This window comes from Tetrao urogallus (assembly GCF_951394365.1).
Source record: "Tetrao urogallus genome assembly, chromosome: Z".
NCBI classification, from domain to species: Eukaryota; Metazoa; Chordata; class Aves; order Galliformes; family Phasianidae; genus Tetrao; species Tetrao urogallus.
In genome coordinates this window covers 73,456,741-73,469,024 of record NC_136816.1, presented here as the reverse complement: position 1 = coordinate 73,469,024, position 12,284 = coordinate 73,456,741, and the positions used below count along the sequence as shown (strand labels likewise).

Genomic DNA, 12,284 nt, shown 5'->3' with positions numbered 1-12,284 from the left:
ACAATAGCAAAGCTCAGGGGTGGAAGCAGATGTATTGTTCAGCTTTGGGCAGTGTTCATGGTACATTTTTTGTTTCTTTGCTTGTTTATGTTTTGTCATAAAGCAGCTTCTGATCTGCGCTTATTTGTGTCGTTAAAGCCTGTGAAGCCCTGTGTAAGTGCTGGATGCTGCTGTCATTCTTGCAGGTATTATTTCCCATGCCAGCGGTGGCTAGCAGTTGAGGAAGATGACGGTCAAATTGTCAGGGAGCTGGTCCCAGTGGATGAAGCATTTGTAAAGAAAGATTCAGAAAATGATGGCCAGTCTCTTGCAACGCTGGGCCTGGAACAGAAAGGTAGATGTTAGCAATGTGTTTCTTCCAGTGTGGGGTTGGAAAGGAACCAGATTATTAGCAGTGCTACGGGGCAATACCTGTTAACATTCACTGGGCTGTAATTCAGCCCCAGCAATGAAGTTTTCAGGTGTGGAAGTGTGAAAGGAAGAGTGAAAGAAAGTGTGAAAGAGCAGTAGAAGGACATGCAACCAGATAGCTCTGCTCACAGCATATGGCAGGAAATGGAGATTGCAATAGGGCTGTAATCAGTCAAAATAGAACTGAAACCAAACATACACATGCAATGAAAAGTAGCATTCGTTCCTATTCAGACTTCACATTCTTAAACTAAGATATTTTATCTGACAGCTAAATCCACGACATACATTGTGAAAGTGAAAACTGGGGACAAGAAGAATGCTGGAACAGATGCCAATGTCTTCATCACTCTTTATGGGAGTAAAGATGATACAGGTATGGATCCGTGTGATGGAAAGAGATAGCACCTCGTTGGTGGATATAACTGTCTGAAAAGACAGGTTGTTGTTTCTTTTTCTTCCTTAAAACTGATTCCTCAATCCTTTTTAGGACAACTGCATGTTCTCGCTGTCTGTGCATATACAGTATTATCTGGGAGCATACCAGCAGCTGCTGTAAATCATTGCCAAACTCTGAGATGCTGATTTGCACCAGCTGCTGGTCTGAAGGCTTTAATTTCAATTACAGAAACAGCACAGTTGCCTGGGACTACATTGCTGAGCAGTGAATGTGGTGAATGATTTGCTTTTCTCAGCAGTGAATCAGAATGCTCCTGAAATCCTGCTCTGCCTTGTTGAGTGGCCCAGAAGTATTTCATCAGCTGATGAGCTGTGTGTGGGGACTGATGCGTGTCAGAGTGGCAGGGAGCTGATGGGTAGCACCCATCTTGCTAGCCATAAACACAACCCAACAGCACAGTCCCAGAGGCATTGCCAGCAGATCCCTGAAGAAAAGAGCTTTTTGGGGTGGTGATGTGGATACAGTTTGGGTTCAGAGGGCGGGAGGACAGAGCTCAGATCTCAAGATGAAAAGCTGTTTTTCACATTTTATTCATTTCCATTGTTCCACTGTTGACATTCCCAGAGGATTTGTTTCACATGCTGAACAATGTCCTTTTGCATTGCCACAACAGGGATAGTCAGCCTGAAGGCCTCAAAGCTGAACAAGAACAAATTTGAGCGTGGGAAGATAGATGAGTTTACAGTCGAGTCTGTCGACATAGGAGACCTGAAAAAAATCAAGATAGGCCATGATAATGCAGGTAAGATAACATGCTTTGGTAGTTTAGTATTTCTGCTTGATCTGGCATATTATTGTATAAAATAACCTTCCACCTAGTCCCTAGATTTACCTTTTGTTGGTGAATTCTTCCTGCCACTTCAGCTGTTGCTGTCACTATTTTTCTGTTAATGCTAAAACAAAAGTAAAAACAACAACAAAAAACCTGGAAGTTTTTCTTGTTCCACATGGGACCCATAGATTTCTCTATCAATATTTTTGTGCTGCTTTTGTTTTTTTGTTTTTCTTTTTTTGTTTTTTTCCCATTATCAAGTACTAGCTGCTTTCTGAACATAGAAGTGTCTCCAACACAAACAAGAGAAGCTCTGATAGGATACGTGGATTGCTTCCAAGGGATAAATTGAAAACTTCCCTCTTAATTCAAATTAATCCAAGCAATGGAGTAATCAGTACTTTCATAAATGCATCTTTAACTTGTTGCAATACAGAGATATAAAATATGTTATCTCAAGCCTGGCCAATCACTTGCAATGATCTTTTATGATTTCTATTCCATTGACAAAAGAGAGGAAGATTAAATTATCTGAGGCCTGGAAGGTAATGATTAATTTTTCTGTTTTCTGGAAAGGATTAGTTATTCCTGTATCTCTCTAACCACAGGTAATTCAAATGGCTGGTTTCTGGAATGGGTGGAAATCGATGCCCCATCCCTGGGACAATGCCTCAAGTTCCCTTGTGGCCGTTGGCTGGATAAATCAGAAGATGATGGAGCCATTGAGAGATTCATCTTCCCTGCAGAACTGCAGACAACAGAGTATATCCCATGTGAGCAAAATGCTATTTCCCCAGTATACACCCATCATTACAGAAGATAAAATTTCACTAGCTCATATAGTTGTATAGGCTTGGCTTCTCCCTGGAACTGTCTTTGAGAAATTCATGAATACGTAAGATGCCAGTTTCTTCAGTTACTCCAAGAAAGTTCCTCTGGGTTCTCTTACATAAATGCTTCATGTATTTGCAAAATCAGAGTGTCACTAGAAGCTTTGTGGCCTTATTTGTGTGTCTTTTTTCTCCCTCTTGCTCTTTCATCTCCAGGTCCTTAGCCGATTTCAAGTTGGCTTTGTAGCCTCCAGTTTCCCTTTGATCTTGCTCCATCCTAACATTACTATTTCTGTTGTCAAAGCAAACTCTTGTTGTGGTCTCACTTCCAAGCCTTAGTCTCTCACTGGTGCCCTTTGCATTGCACACACCTCTCTTGCTGAAGGACCCTCTTCCACAGTTTCTCTGATGCATTGCTCTTCTGATAGTGTTGCATCAGTCTACCTCTTTCAAGATTCAACATTCTCTTCCTTAGTCTTCATTTCCCTCCAATTTAATGTTTGAGGTAAACCCACTGTAACACCAAAAGCCTTCCACCTGCAGTTACTCATTTAGACATCACGTAGATCTTCCCAATGTCTCTATTTCTGACTCAATTTTCTTCTTTGTAATTAATTGTAAGAATAGCCACATGGAAGACTGTCAATTGCTTCAACTTCATTCTGACTCTCAGCACTATGGTAGAAGCTGAAGGTCTCTTTCACACTGGCTGGCTTCCTTCCAGCCTCCATGTGCATATACTCTGCAGTATGGAAGTTCAAATCTTCTTTCTTTTCTGAAGATCTAATCCTAATTCTGGCGAAGGTGTTTCTCGTGTCTTTCTCTCTCTGAACTGTCTGAAGTGGAAGAATGGACACTCCTTGCTTCCTTTTTCACTTCCATCAGATTTATACAAGATATCATGGTCTTTATGTTAGAAAGAATTTGTAGATATGTGAATCATAGACTCGTGGCTCAGGTTGGAAAAGATCTTAAAAATCATGAAGTCCAACTGCAGCCCCACCATACTGCCATAACAGCCCTCCCCTGTCATGTGCCTGAGCACCACATCCAAACGGTTCTTCAACATATTCAGGGATGGTGACTCAGCACCTCCCTGGGGAGCCCATTCCAATGCTTAACAACCCTTTCTGTAAAGAAGTTGCTGTGTGTTCCTATGTAACATGTTCATATAAATTAATATTACTCAGAGAACTCGTATGTGCTTCTCAGCAGGTTTTTCCATATTATCCCAGTCAGTGTGCATTTGGATGCAGATGTTGACTATGTAATTTGTTAATGTTCCAGCTTATAAGAGTCAGAGTTTCTGGAATGCCATGCTGTTGAATATGCTGTGTGTAAACCTGATTTTTGTCAGCTGTCTACATTCAGCATATGAAAATTGTTGGCCAAAAGTCACGCTGAACTGAGCATCAGCTCAGGCAGTTTCACCATTTAAACCATTGCCACCACACTATTTACCACATTCTGGTTCCCTAAATACTAACCTGGCACTTCCAGTCTGCCAGAGGTGTCTAAAATAACTGTTTTAGATTTGGATGACTCGTGCCAGAATGTTTTCTTGAGGAACAAATGATGAAAACATGTCATCAGCAACCCAATTAAAACCATGCCTGTGGGGATACTGTTTTAAAAGCACCATGTAAATGGAATGGGAGTCTGACAGCTGAAAGTTGTGTTGCCAGTGACCTTGTTACAGTGCCACTTTGCTGATTCAGTTCTAAGCTGATATTAATATTCAAGCAGCAAGAGCAAGCAGCACAGACTTCAGCAGTGAAAGTCATTTCTAATTCATAATGCATAGCATGTGATTTTTGGTCTCCAGTATTATTCCCCCCCCTTATGCATTGGAGAAATGATGCTAGTTTACCTGGAGCAAAGCAGAGCAGATTTCATTGAGTTGGGCAGAAGGAATATTAAGTACCTCCAGGCTGACTCTGTTGAAGAAAACTTCTTCATCTCCATTCTCCTGAGAGCTGTGGTTAGAGAGCCTGATTTTTAATGAATGATTCAGCTCTGATATGCTCAATCAGAGTTACTCCAGCATTAACAGATACGGTGCCAGGAGTGTCCCCTCTACCCGAATTGATATTCTGGATCTGAAATGTGGCACAGTACGCTGCTGAGTAATGAATAGCAGGGATGTCTGGAGCCACTGCAGCATGGGAGGGTGCAGATGACAGCAGCTGAAATGACTGGAATGTGGAAATTGGTGGGCAGTGTATGAAGGAGAGACCTGGTGGTAGCATCAGGTGTTGAGATCTGTGCTTGTGGGTAATGAGATGGAGTGCAGGCATCGTGCCTGCCCTGCAGCTAACAGGGGTTGGCCACAGTATAGATTCACCCATAGATTTCAGAGAGGATTTAAAGAGAGGGAGATGGGACTCCGTCTAGTAAATGGAACTTGTACGTCCTCATGGTGATGGAGCATCTGATCTCACAGAATGATAGAATCTCATTCTTATCAACAGATGTTTGGTCATTCACAAGCAGGCTCACAGATTCATAGGTTTGGAAAATGATCCACAGAATCCCAGAATCATTAAGACTGGAAAAGAAATTCAAGGTCTCCAAATCCAACCCCAGTCTGTGCCTCCAGGTGCCATATCTCCGCAGTTCTCAAGCACCTCCAGGGACAATGGCTCCACCACTTCCCCAGGCAGCCTGTGCCAACAGCTGACCACTTTTGGAGAATAAATTTTTTGGCTAACCCTGAGGAAGATGCCTGTGTTTTCTTTTCTGGCTCTTTCTCCAAACTTTATTGACTTCTGTGCTTGTATTCCTTTGGCTAGGAATACTACTTGATGTACAGACATTTGAACACTGGTTTCCTAGTAAGAGAGCTGAGCAGCATCTCACTTTGGAAACTGGAGTTGGAAGTGACTTGACCAAGGATATTCAGCAAACCTGTAACAGAGCCTGGAAAAGAGACTCAGGCTTATTCCTCCATCAGTTCTGTTCCTCAGCAAGTCCAGCTGGATTCAGGACTGAGAAGCTGTGAAGACAGAGAAGGACAAGAAAAAAAGTATGAGACCATTTCAGTAATAGGGTGTTGTGTAGAAATCAAGGGAAAAGAGTAAGAAAGAGGCTTGATCCTTACTGTTCAGCATTTATCATTCACCTGCTGGAGTTTTACCTTGTTTCCCAAGGTGTAAAGGACTATGTGCTGTCAGAGAAAAGTGATACTATTAGAAAAATAGGACAGAGTGGATAGCAAAAAGTTTTGTTGTTGTTGTTGTTTTTTTTCCTTCTAATTGACTTTTGTCACTTGTTCAGTAGTGGAAGAAATAGGACATTTTCTACAAAGCTATCCTGAATATTTATCTACTGCCTCCAGTTGGCATAACTTCATCCATCTGCCAAGTTGCTCCAAATTTTGTCAGATCGTAGTTTGCTTTAAGACGTGAGCTGTTGAAGTAAATCCTCTTTTACTATCTTTATGTAGCCAGTATAAACATACTGAGCATTTTCTGATCGTATGATTAGTTTTGAAATCTCAGTAAACTGAGATGAATGAAGGTCAATTGGTTTTGCAGGGATAAAGGAAATTCCTCTGGATGCTCGTAATACTGATCAGCTTCTAAGTGAGCAGAAGTGTAATTCCTACCTTGTCCTCTTCAGCTGTTGAGTTTTCCAATCCAGATTTTGTTACTTTGAAATATTCTTAGGAAAACTGTTCTGCTGCTTGATAACCTTTTTTTTTTTTTTTTTTTTTTTTTTTAATTGTTACTGTTTTCTGCCATTTCCTACATCAGTTGTTCCTTATGAGATTACAGTCTACACCAGCGATATCTTTGGAGCCGGCACGGATGCAGATGTCTTCATTGTTCTCTATGGAAGTGATGGGATCTGCACTCAGCAAAAATCCCTGTGCCTCAACAAGAGAGAGCAACGGATGTACTTTGAGAGGAACTCGGTGAATCAGTTCATTGTGGAGGTAAAATCGAATATGTTTGCTCTCATCTCAGATTGCCTTGGGGGGATTAGGAAGAGAAAATGTAGTGAATGGGAAATTTTTCTCTTATTGAGAAAGGTATTTGGCTCTTTTACTCTATTCTACAACACGCTTACCTTGTATTGCAGCAAATCATTTCTCACTGAGATCCAGTTAGTAGCTACTAAAAGTTATCAACACACAGTGCCCCTGTGGCTTAGGGCCATATTAAGCCCTGTAAGGGCTGGTGTAATTTTATTTTGTTGCTGAGGTGTACCAAGACTTGGACATGGAAGCTTGCCCCTCCTTTTGAAGTTGAGAGATGCTTTAGAAGGTCAGCGGAGAGACACAGTGGAAGGTGTACATCTTCCATGTCCTAGACCGTAATTGGTGTCAGTCTCTGGAATGAGGTGCCCCATATTTAAGCTCACTTTTCATCCTTTCACACCCCTGTTTCACCAGATGGTGCTGACAGAGCTGCTCCATAGTCCTCACTGCTTATTTATGGCTTCATTTGGGTTGGATAGGTTTGCTGGGTGGTTTTCTGAATACCTCAGACTAACTCATCAACAGTTCCCTGAAGAATTTGCACATGTGTAAGCAAACAATAAACCAGTGCATGCAAATCACTATGCTCAATTACACTGACAGTATTCAGTGATTTCTGTTTGTCATATATGCCTATTGCTGGGAAGCTATGAGAGGTAAAAACAAAGGCACTCCTGCTCTGATCTGCTCTTTCAATGTTACCTAATACACTCACCTTCCTTCCCAGGGTACAAAGCCAACACTGATCTCATGGAGTGCTTTACAACCTCTGCGTGCTTTGAGTTTGTTTTGTTTTTGCAGAATAATTGAAGTCAAATCTTAAAACAAACTTTCAAACAAGTTAAAATGATTCCAGACGACATTGTTGTAATATGGAATGAATCATAAAACAAATCTCCATTGTGATTCCTTGAAAACAAAGAATATTACTAACTTTGGTGGTCTTTCCACATGCTTTTTCAAAGCAGAGGTGGCATTAATACATAGATATACATCTTAAACTGAATGTGATTTTTATTTTTTTATTCCATAACATCTCTTCTAGGTTTGGCAGAACATGAGATGTCAGTAATTTTCTTCAATGAAACAATGAAAATACACTTTGTTCTCCAGATTCATGACATATCATTAATCAGTCCCCAAACTTAAAATCACAGAATCATGGAATAAATGCAATGTAATTATTTTGCAATTTATGCTTTCTGAGCTGATTGCTGGTGTCTTTGCTTCAGTGTGAGACAATTTTGTTAGCTGAGAAGGGAATGATCTCCAGTGGTGTAAATTGAGAAGTTTGGTTTTTTAATGTTTCAAAGGACAAAAGTTTCCAAATCCCTGTGGAAACTTCAATGTGTTTTTACTGTGCACGAAGGAGTTCTGCAGCCAGCTTTGTCTCTCAAAGGCCAAGTGCACAACAGCTTGCACAAAAAAATGACCAAAGGTGTTGCTCTGGAGCAGATATGTTTTGTCCTGTTCAGGCTTCTGGAAGGAAGTGGCTTAAAAGTGATATAGGTGTGACAGATTACTCCTGTGAGACATAAAATATAAACAGCTGCTTCACCAGATAGTGATCCTGTTGACTGGCTCAGAATGTCACTTGGATTCTGTGCAAGAGCAAGAAAGGGAACGTGAAATGCCAGGTTGTTAATACTGTGCTTTGATCTCAAGGCTGTTTTCCCTGTGTTATAACAGTGCCCAGCCATCTAATCACGTAAGCACAGCTCTATTCCAATTTCTAAAAACATACTTTAATTCACAGTAATACAAGGAGGCTTAGCTGGAGAAAAGAAATAAGTTTTAAGTATCGTTTTAAAAATCACCTGTTGTTCATGCAGAAATCTGTCATAGAGTCATAGAATGGCTTAGGTTGGAAGTGACCTCAAGGATCATCATGTTCCAATTTCCCTGTCGCAGACAGGGCTGCCAGCTGCTAGACCAACCACTAGATCAGGCTGCCAGAACCTATCCAACCTGGGCCTGAACAGCTCCAGGGATGGGACATCAACAACCTCTCTGGGAAACCTGCTCCAGCACTTCACTCCTTCTGGTTGGTTCTTCTTTCTTTCATCTTTCTTTTTTTCTCTTTTTTTTCCTTTTTTTCTTTTCTTTTCTTTTCTTTTTTTTTCTTTTCTTTTTTTTTTTTTTTTTTTTTTTTTTTCAGCTGGAGGATGTTGGTGACATTATTGAAAAGATTCGCATAGGACACAATGGTGGAGGGCTGAACTCTGGATGGCACTTGGATCGTGTGGCAATTCGGAGACTGCTACCAAATGGGAAGGTAGGATGGGAATCATGTCACTCTGGAGTAGGTTTCCACTGGTTGCTTCTTCTATTTTCCAAAGAGGGACTTCAGTACACAAAGTGTGATTAATGACTCCCCAGAGAGCAATCCATGTTAATGAATTCACTAGAGCTTGGGAATTTGGAGGGCAACAAACATTTATTATCATGTTTTATTCTTCAAGCGATGATTATACGACTTTGCAATCACTGTTTTTTAAATGAGTGCTGCTTCCCTTGTAAATTTTGGCTAGAATAGAGGTGTTTTCTCCTGGCAGTGGATGAGAGAAAAGCAGTGAAGTTACTCCTCTCCCTTTTGGGGTCTTTGCTGCCGTCCATCTTTAGAATGAAGGAGCAATCAGCCTGCTGGATTTGGAGGCAATGTTGTACTGTGCCACTGAGCAGAGGGGGAAGATTTCTGAACTTGTACCCTTGCAAATACTGCTAAAGAACTACAGACAGCTACAGTTGTCCCTGCAAACATCTGCACTGCTGTGGCTGGGCATTCCTGAGTGCCCAGGGCTCATTCAGATAAATCTTACAAACTTACATATCTACAGGGCTCAAAAAATGCTGTCATAGAGTGACCAAAGCCTCATGTTTTTGTATATAGTTTTGTTTTGGACATTAACAAGGAAGGAGGTGGAAAGCGAGTGCGCTATTTAAAAATGAAAGGTATGGTTGCTAAACACAGGCAAGAAATCTTTCATTAGCTCCTTAATTCTGAAAGAATAAATAAGGGAAGCAAAAGACCCATTGTTATAAGCATCATAATCTCTCCTCGCAGGAGTTTTGGTTTCATGTGCCAATGGGATTAAGGGAGTGCAGCCAAATTGTTCACCCTCTCCACCTAAGAAGCTGCTCCTTGGCCTTGCTTTGAATGTTGGATGTAGGAGCAGCAATTGGTGTGGCTGCTGGAAAGTGGAAGTTCACAAGAAACTCACCTCTTTAGGTCTATGTGTGTACTGACTAACCCTTATTTTGTACATCTTGATCACGTTTCTTAACGAGATGGCATTGTTATTGGTAATAGTGTTCTTGGTCATAGTCAAGGGATAATGGGGAGCGTGATGTGAAAAGGCATGGAAACAAAGGGAAAAGAGATTCCTGGGCTGCCTCTTTCTGCAGCTGGGATTGAATGAACATGAGTTCAGTGCTGAGTGCTCAGCCATCACCCCAGGAATGGGTTCTGGGGGCTGTGCCATCGTTACAGAGGTTTTAAAGGACAGACAGTGACAAGTCTGGAGAAGTGGAGGAAGGGAGGAGGAAAACCATGAACACCTCAAAAACCGAGTGATTTACAATTCTGCTGATCTTTTGATTATGGTATGGGGAAAAAAAGAGAAGAAGAAAGCAGAGCACTGCATGATGCCGCTGATCAGCAGCAGAATATTATGACCTGCCACAGGATAGCAATATGCTGCCAACGCTTCTAAAAGCCGTGCTACCTGATTAGACTGCTAAGATGCATCTAGATCTATCTGTAATGCTGCGAAAGAAAAATGAGGTCAGTAACTTTTCAGATTAAATTGAAAGTGCTTGGGTAGGAAACTAGAATTGTTGTGTGCCAATAAACTCCGTCTTGGCATGCCAATTATATCTGGTAATTGTATTTTATTTATTCCAACTTGGAGAAGGGCAAAGCACGCTATCTTACCCTACCTCTATCTTACAGTCAGGCTCATATTCTGATGAAACAAATTCTGTTTGTAGTTGAAAGAGCGTTTTACCATGGATAACATGAAACAATGCACTTAGTGTCACTTAAATATTAATGCAATCGCTAACGAGGAAACTCCAATGAAAACTGTGACAGTGACAGAGTGATTAACAATAATGGTACAATTAACTCTTGCAGTAACTGTGCATTATGTCCCACCGTGCAGGCACTCAAGTCCCTGCATGTTGTATTGCCAAACAAACAGCATTCATATCAATGGCAAGTAATACCAACATTATCAGCTTTAGGGAGAAGTTAAAGGTGCACAACCCATTCCTCCCTCTTTTATTTTATATTAACTTTTTTCTATTTAAATATAAAAAGAGTGAAGAAGATTCCCTACTTTGATTTGCTACTGAAGTAGAGAAATGTTGTAGAGGTAAACTGGAAAATGGCTCATTTTCTTCCTTCATTCTACTACTTTAAGCTGAACACTAACTTTTCTCTTCAGACTTGTGGGCTCTGCAAGTTGCATGATGGCTCATGCCCATTACACAGAAATCCTGCTCTTACCATCTTGGAGGCCTTACACGAGTCTGCTCTTGATGAGTAGCCTGGGATTGGCTTCTATTGTTTTTGTTTCTTTGATGACATAAATCATATTTGTTTCCACCAAAGTGAGTCAAAACAAAGGATCAAAAATTAAATCAGTATTTTTGTCTTCTTATTGCAAGTATGGGAACTGCTTGGAAACCAGCCTTATGTCACAGAATTACAGGGCAAAATCTTGCACCATTAACTGAGTAAAAAGCCCAACTGACTTCAAAGAGAATGCTGACTGAATAGGGATTGAAAAGGGATTGCAGGCCTTGATAAAACATGGCTTCAGTGGAAAGGGTGCAATGCTGATTGGGAGTCTGCAAGATCAAAAACTGGAGCCTGCCAGTAACGAAGGCGATCTACTGGAGCATGTACCAACCTCACCATTGGGAATACTGTTCTACTACTCTCTGAGAAGAAGCACACACAGTGCTCAGAGTCCTCATATATCTCCTCCATTGGTCTGAATGACTGGAATAATTTGTCAGATAAAAATATATATTGTCTCCACAGACATGCTCATGGGTTAGTTGCTGCCATGCACACTGTTTCAGGTACTTCTGAAAGAGTGTTCAGGTGCTGGAATGGACTGCCCAGGGATGTTGTGGAGTCATCAACCCTGGAGGTGTTCAAGGAACGTTTGGGTTTTGTGTTGAGGAACACAGATTAGTGAGAACTATTGGTGATAGTTGTATGGTTGGACTGGATGATCTTGTAGGTCTTTTCCAACCTTGGTGATTCTGAGACTCCAATTCTACATAAATATATGAATTGGAAATTCTTGCTTGCACAACAGAGCATTTTCAAAGGAGAAATGTTAACATGTGTTCCCTTTGCTTTGAAGAGATTCTCTATCCTGTTTTTTACTTCAGGGTTCAGAAACTATCACGTTTCCATGTGAAAGATGGCTTGCAAAGTCTGAAGATGATGGTGAGATTATCCGAGAACTGGTACCTTCTGATATTTTTACTGAAAAGCTCATGAAGGATGGGACACTTAAGCAGATAGAAGAAGAAGTTGAAGACCCGCTGGAAGGTAATACAACAGTAGGAGTTAGAAGGGATCTATTTATCTAGGCAGGTGGATTTTTTTGAAAAATTTTGGATGTGTTGTTCAAACAAAACTACTGCCACTACCTATCCATATTTCTTTTTCTTCCTGTCCTCTGGCATCTGCTATGTCTGAAGCACTTCTGTGCAATAATACCATTTCTTCTCCGAAAGAGTGGTCAGTCACTGGCATAGTCTGCCCAGGGAGGTGGCTGAGTCACTGTCCATGGAAGTATTCCAAAA

General features: G+C 41.0%; 1 protein-coding gene across 1 annotated transcript in view; it reads left to right on the top strand.

Moving 5' to 3' along the window:
• LOXHD1 (lipoxygenase homology PLAT domains 1) overlaps nucleotides 1–12,284 on the top strand; it is a gene marked incomplete at both ends in the record, with an annotated part of 125,288 nt that overhangs the window by 63,882 nt on the left and 49,122 nt on the right. The window contains 7 exons of the mRNA XM_079548336.1: nucleotides 186–334; nucleotides 683–787; nucleotides 1,485–1,613; nucleotides 2,252–2,416; nucleotides 6,229–6,410; nucleotides 8,614–8,730; nucleotides 11,865–12,027. Coding sequence (XP_079404462.1) covers nucleotides 186–334; nucleotides 683–787; nucleotides 1,485–1,613; nucleotides 2,252–2,416; nucleotides 6,229–6,410; nucleotides 8,614–8,730; nucleotides 11,865–12,027 — 1,010 coding nt within the window. The remainder of the gene's footprint in view (nucleotides 1–185; nucleotides 335–682; nucleotides 788–1,484; nucleotides 1,614–2,251; nucleotides 2,417–6,228; nucleotides 6,411–8,613; nucleotides 8,731–11,864; nucleotides 12,028–12,284) is intronic.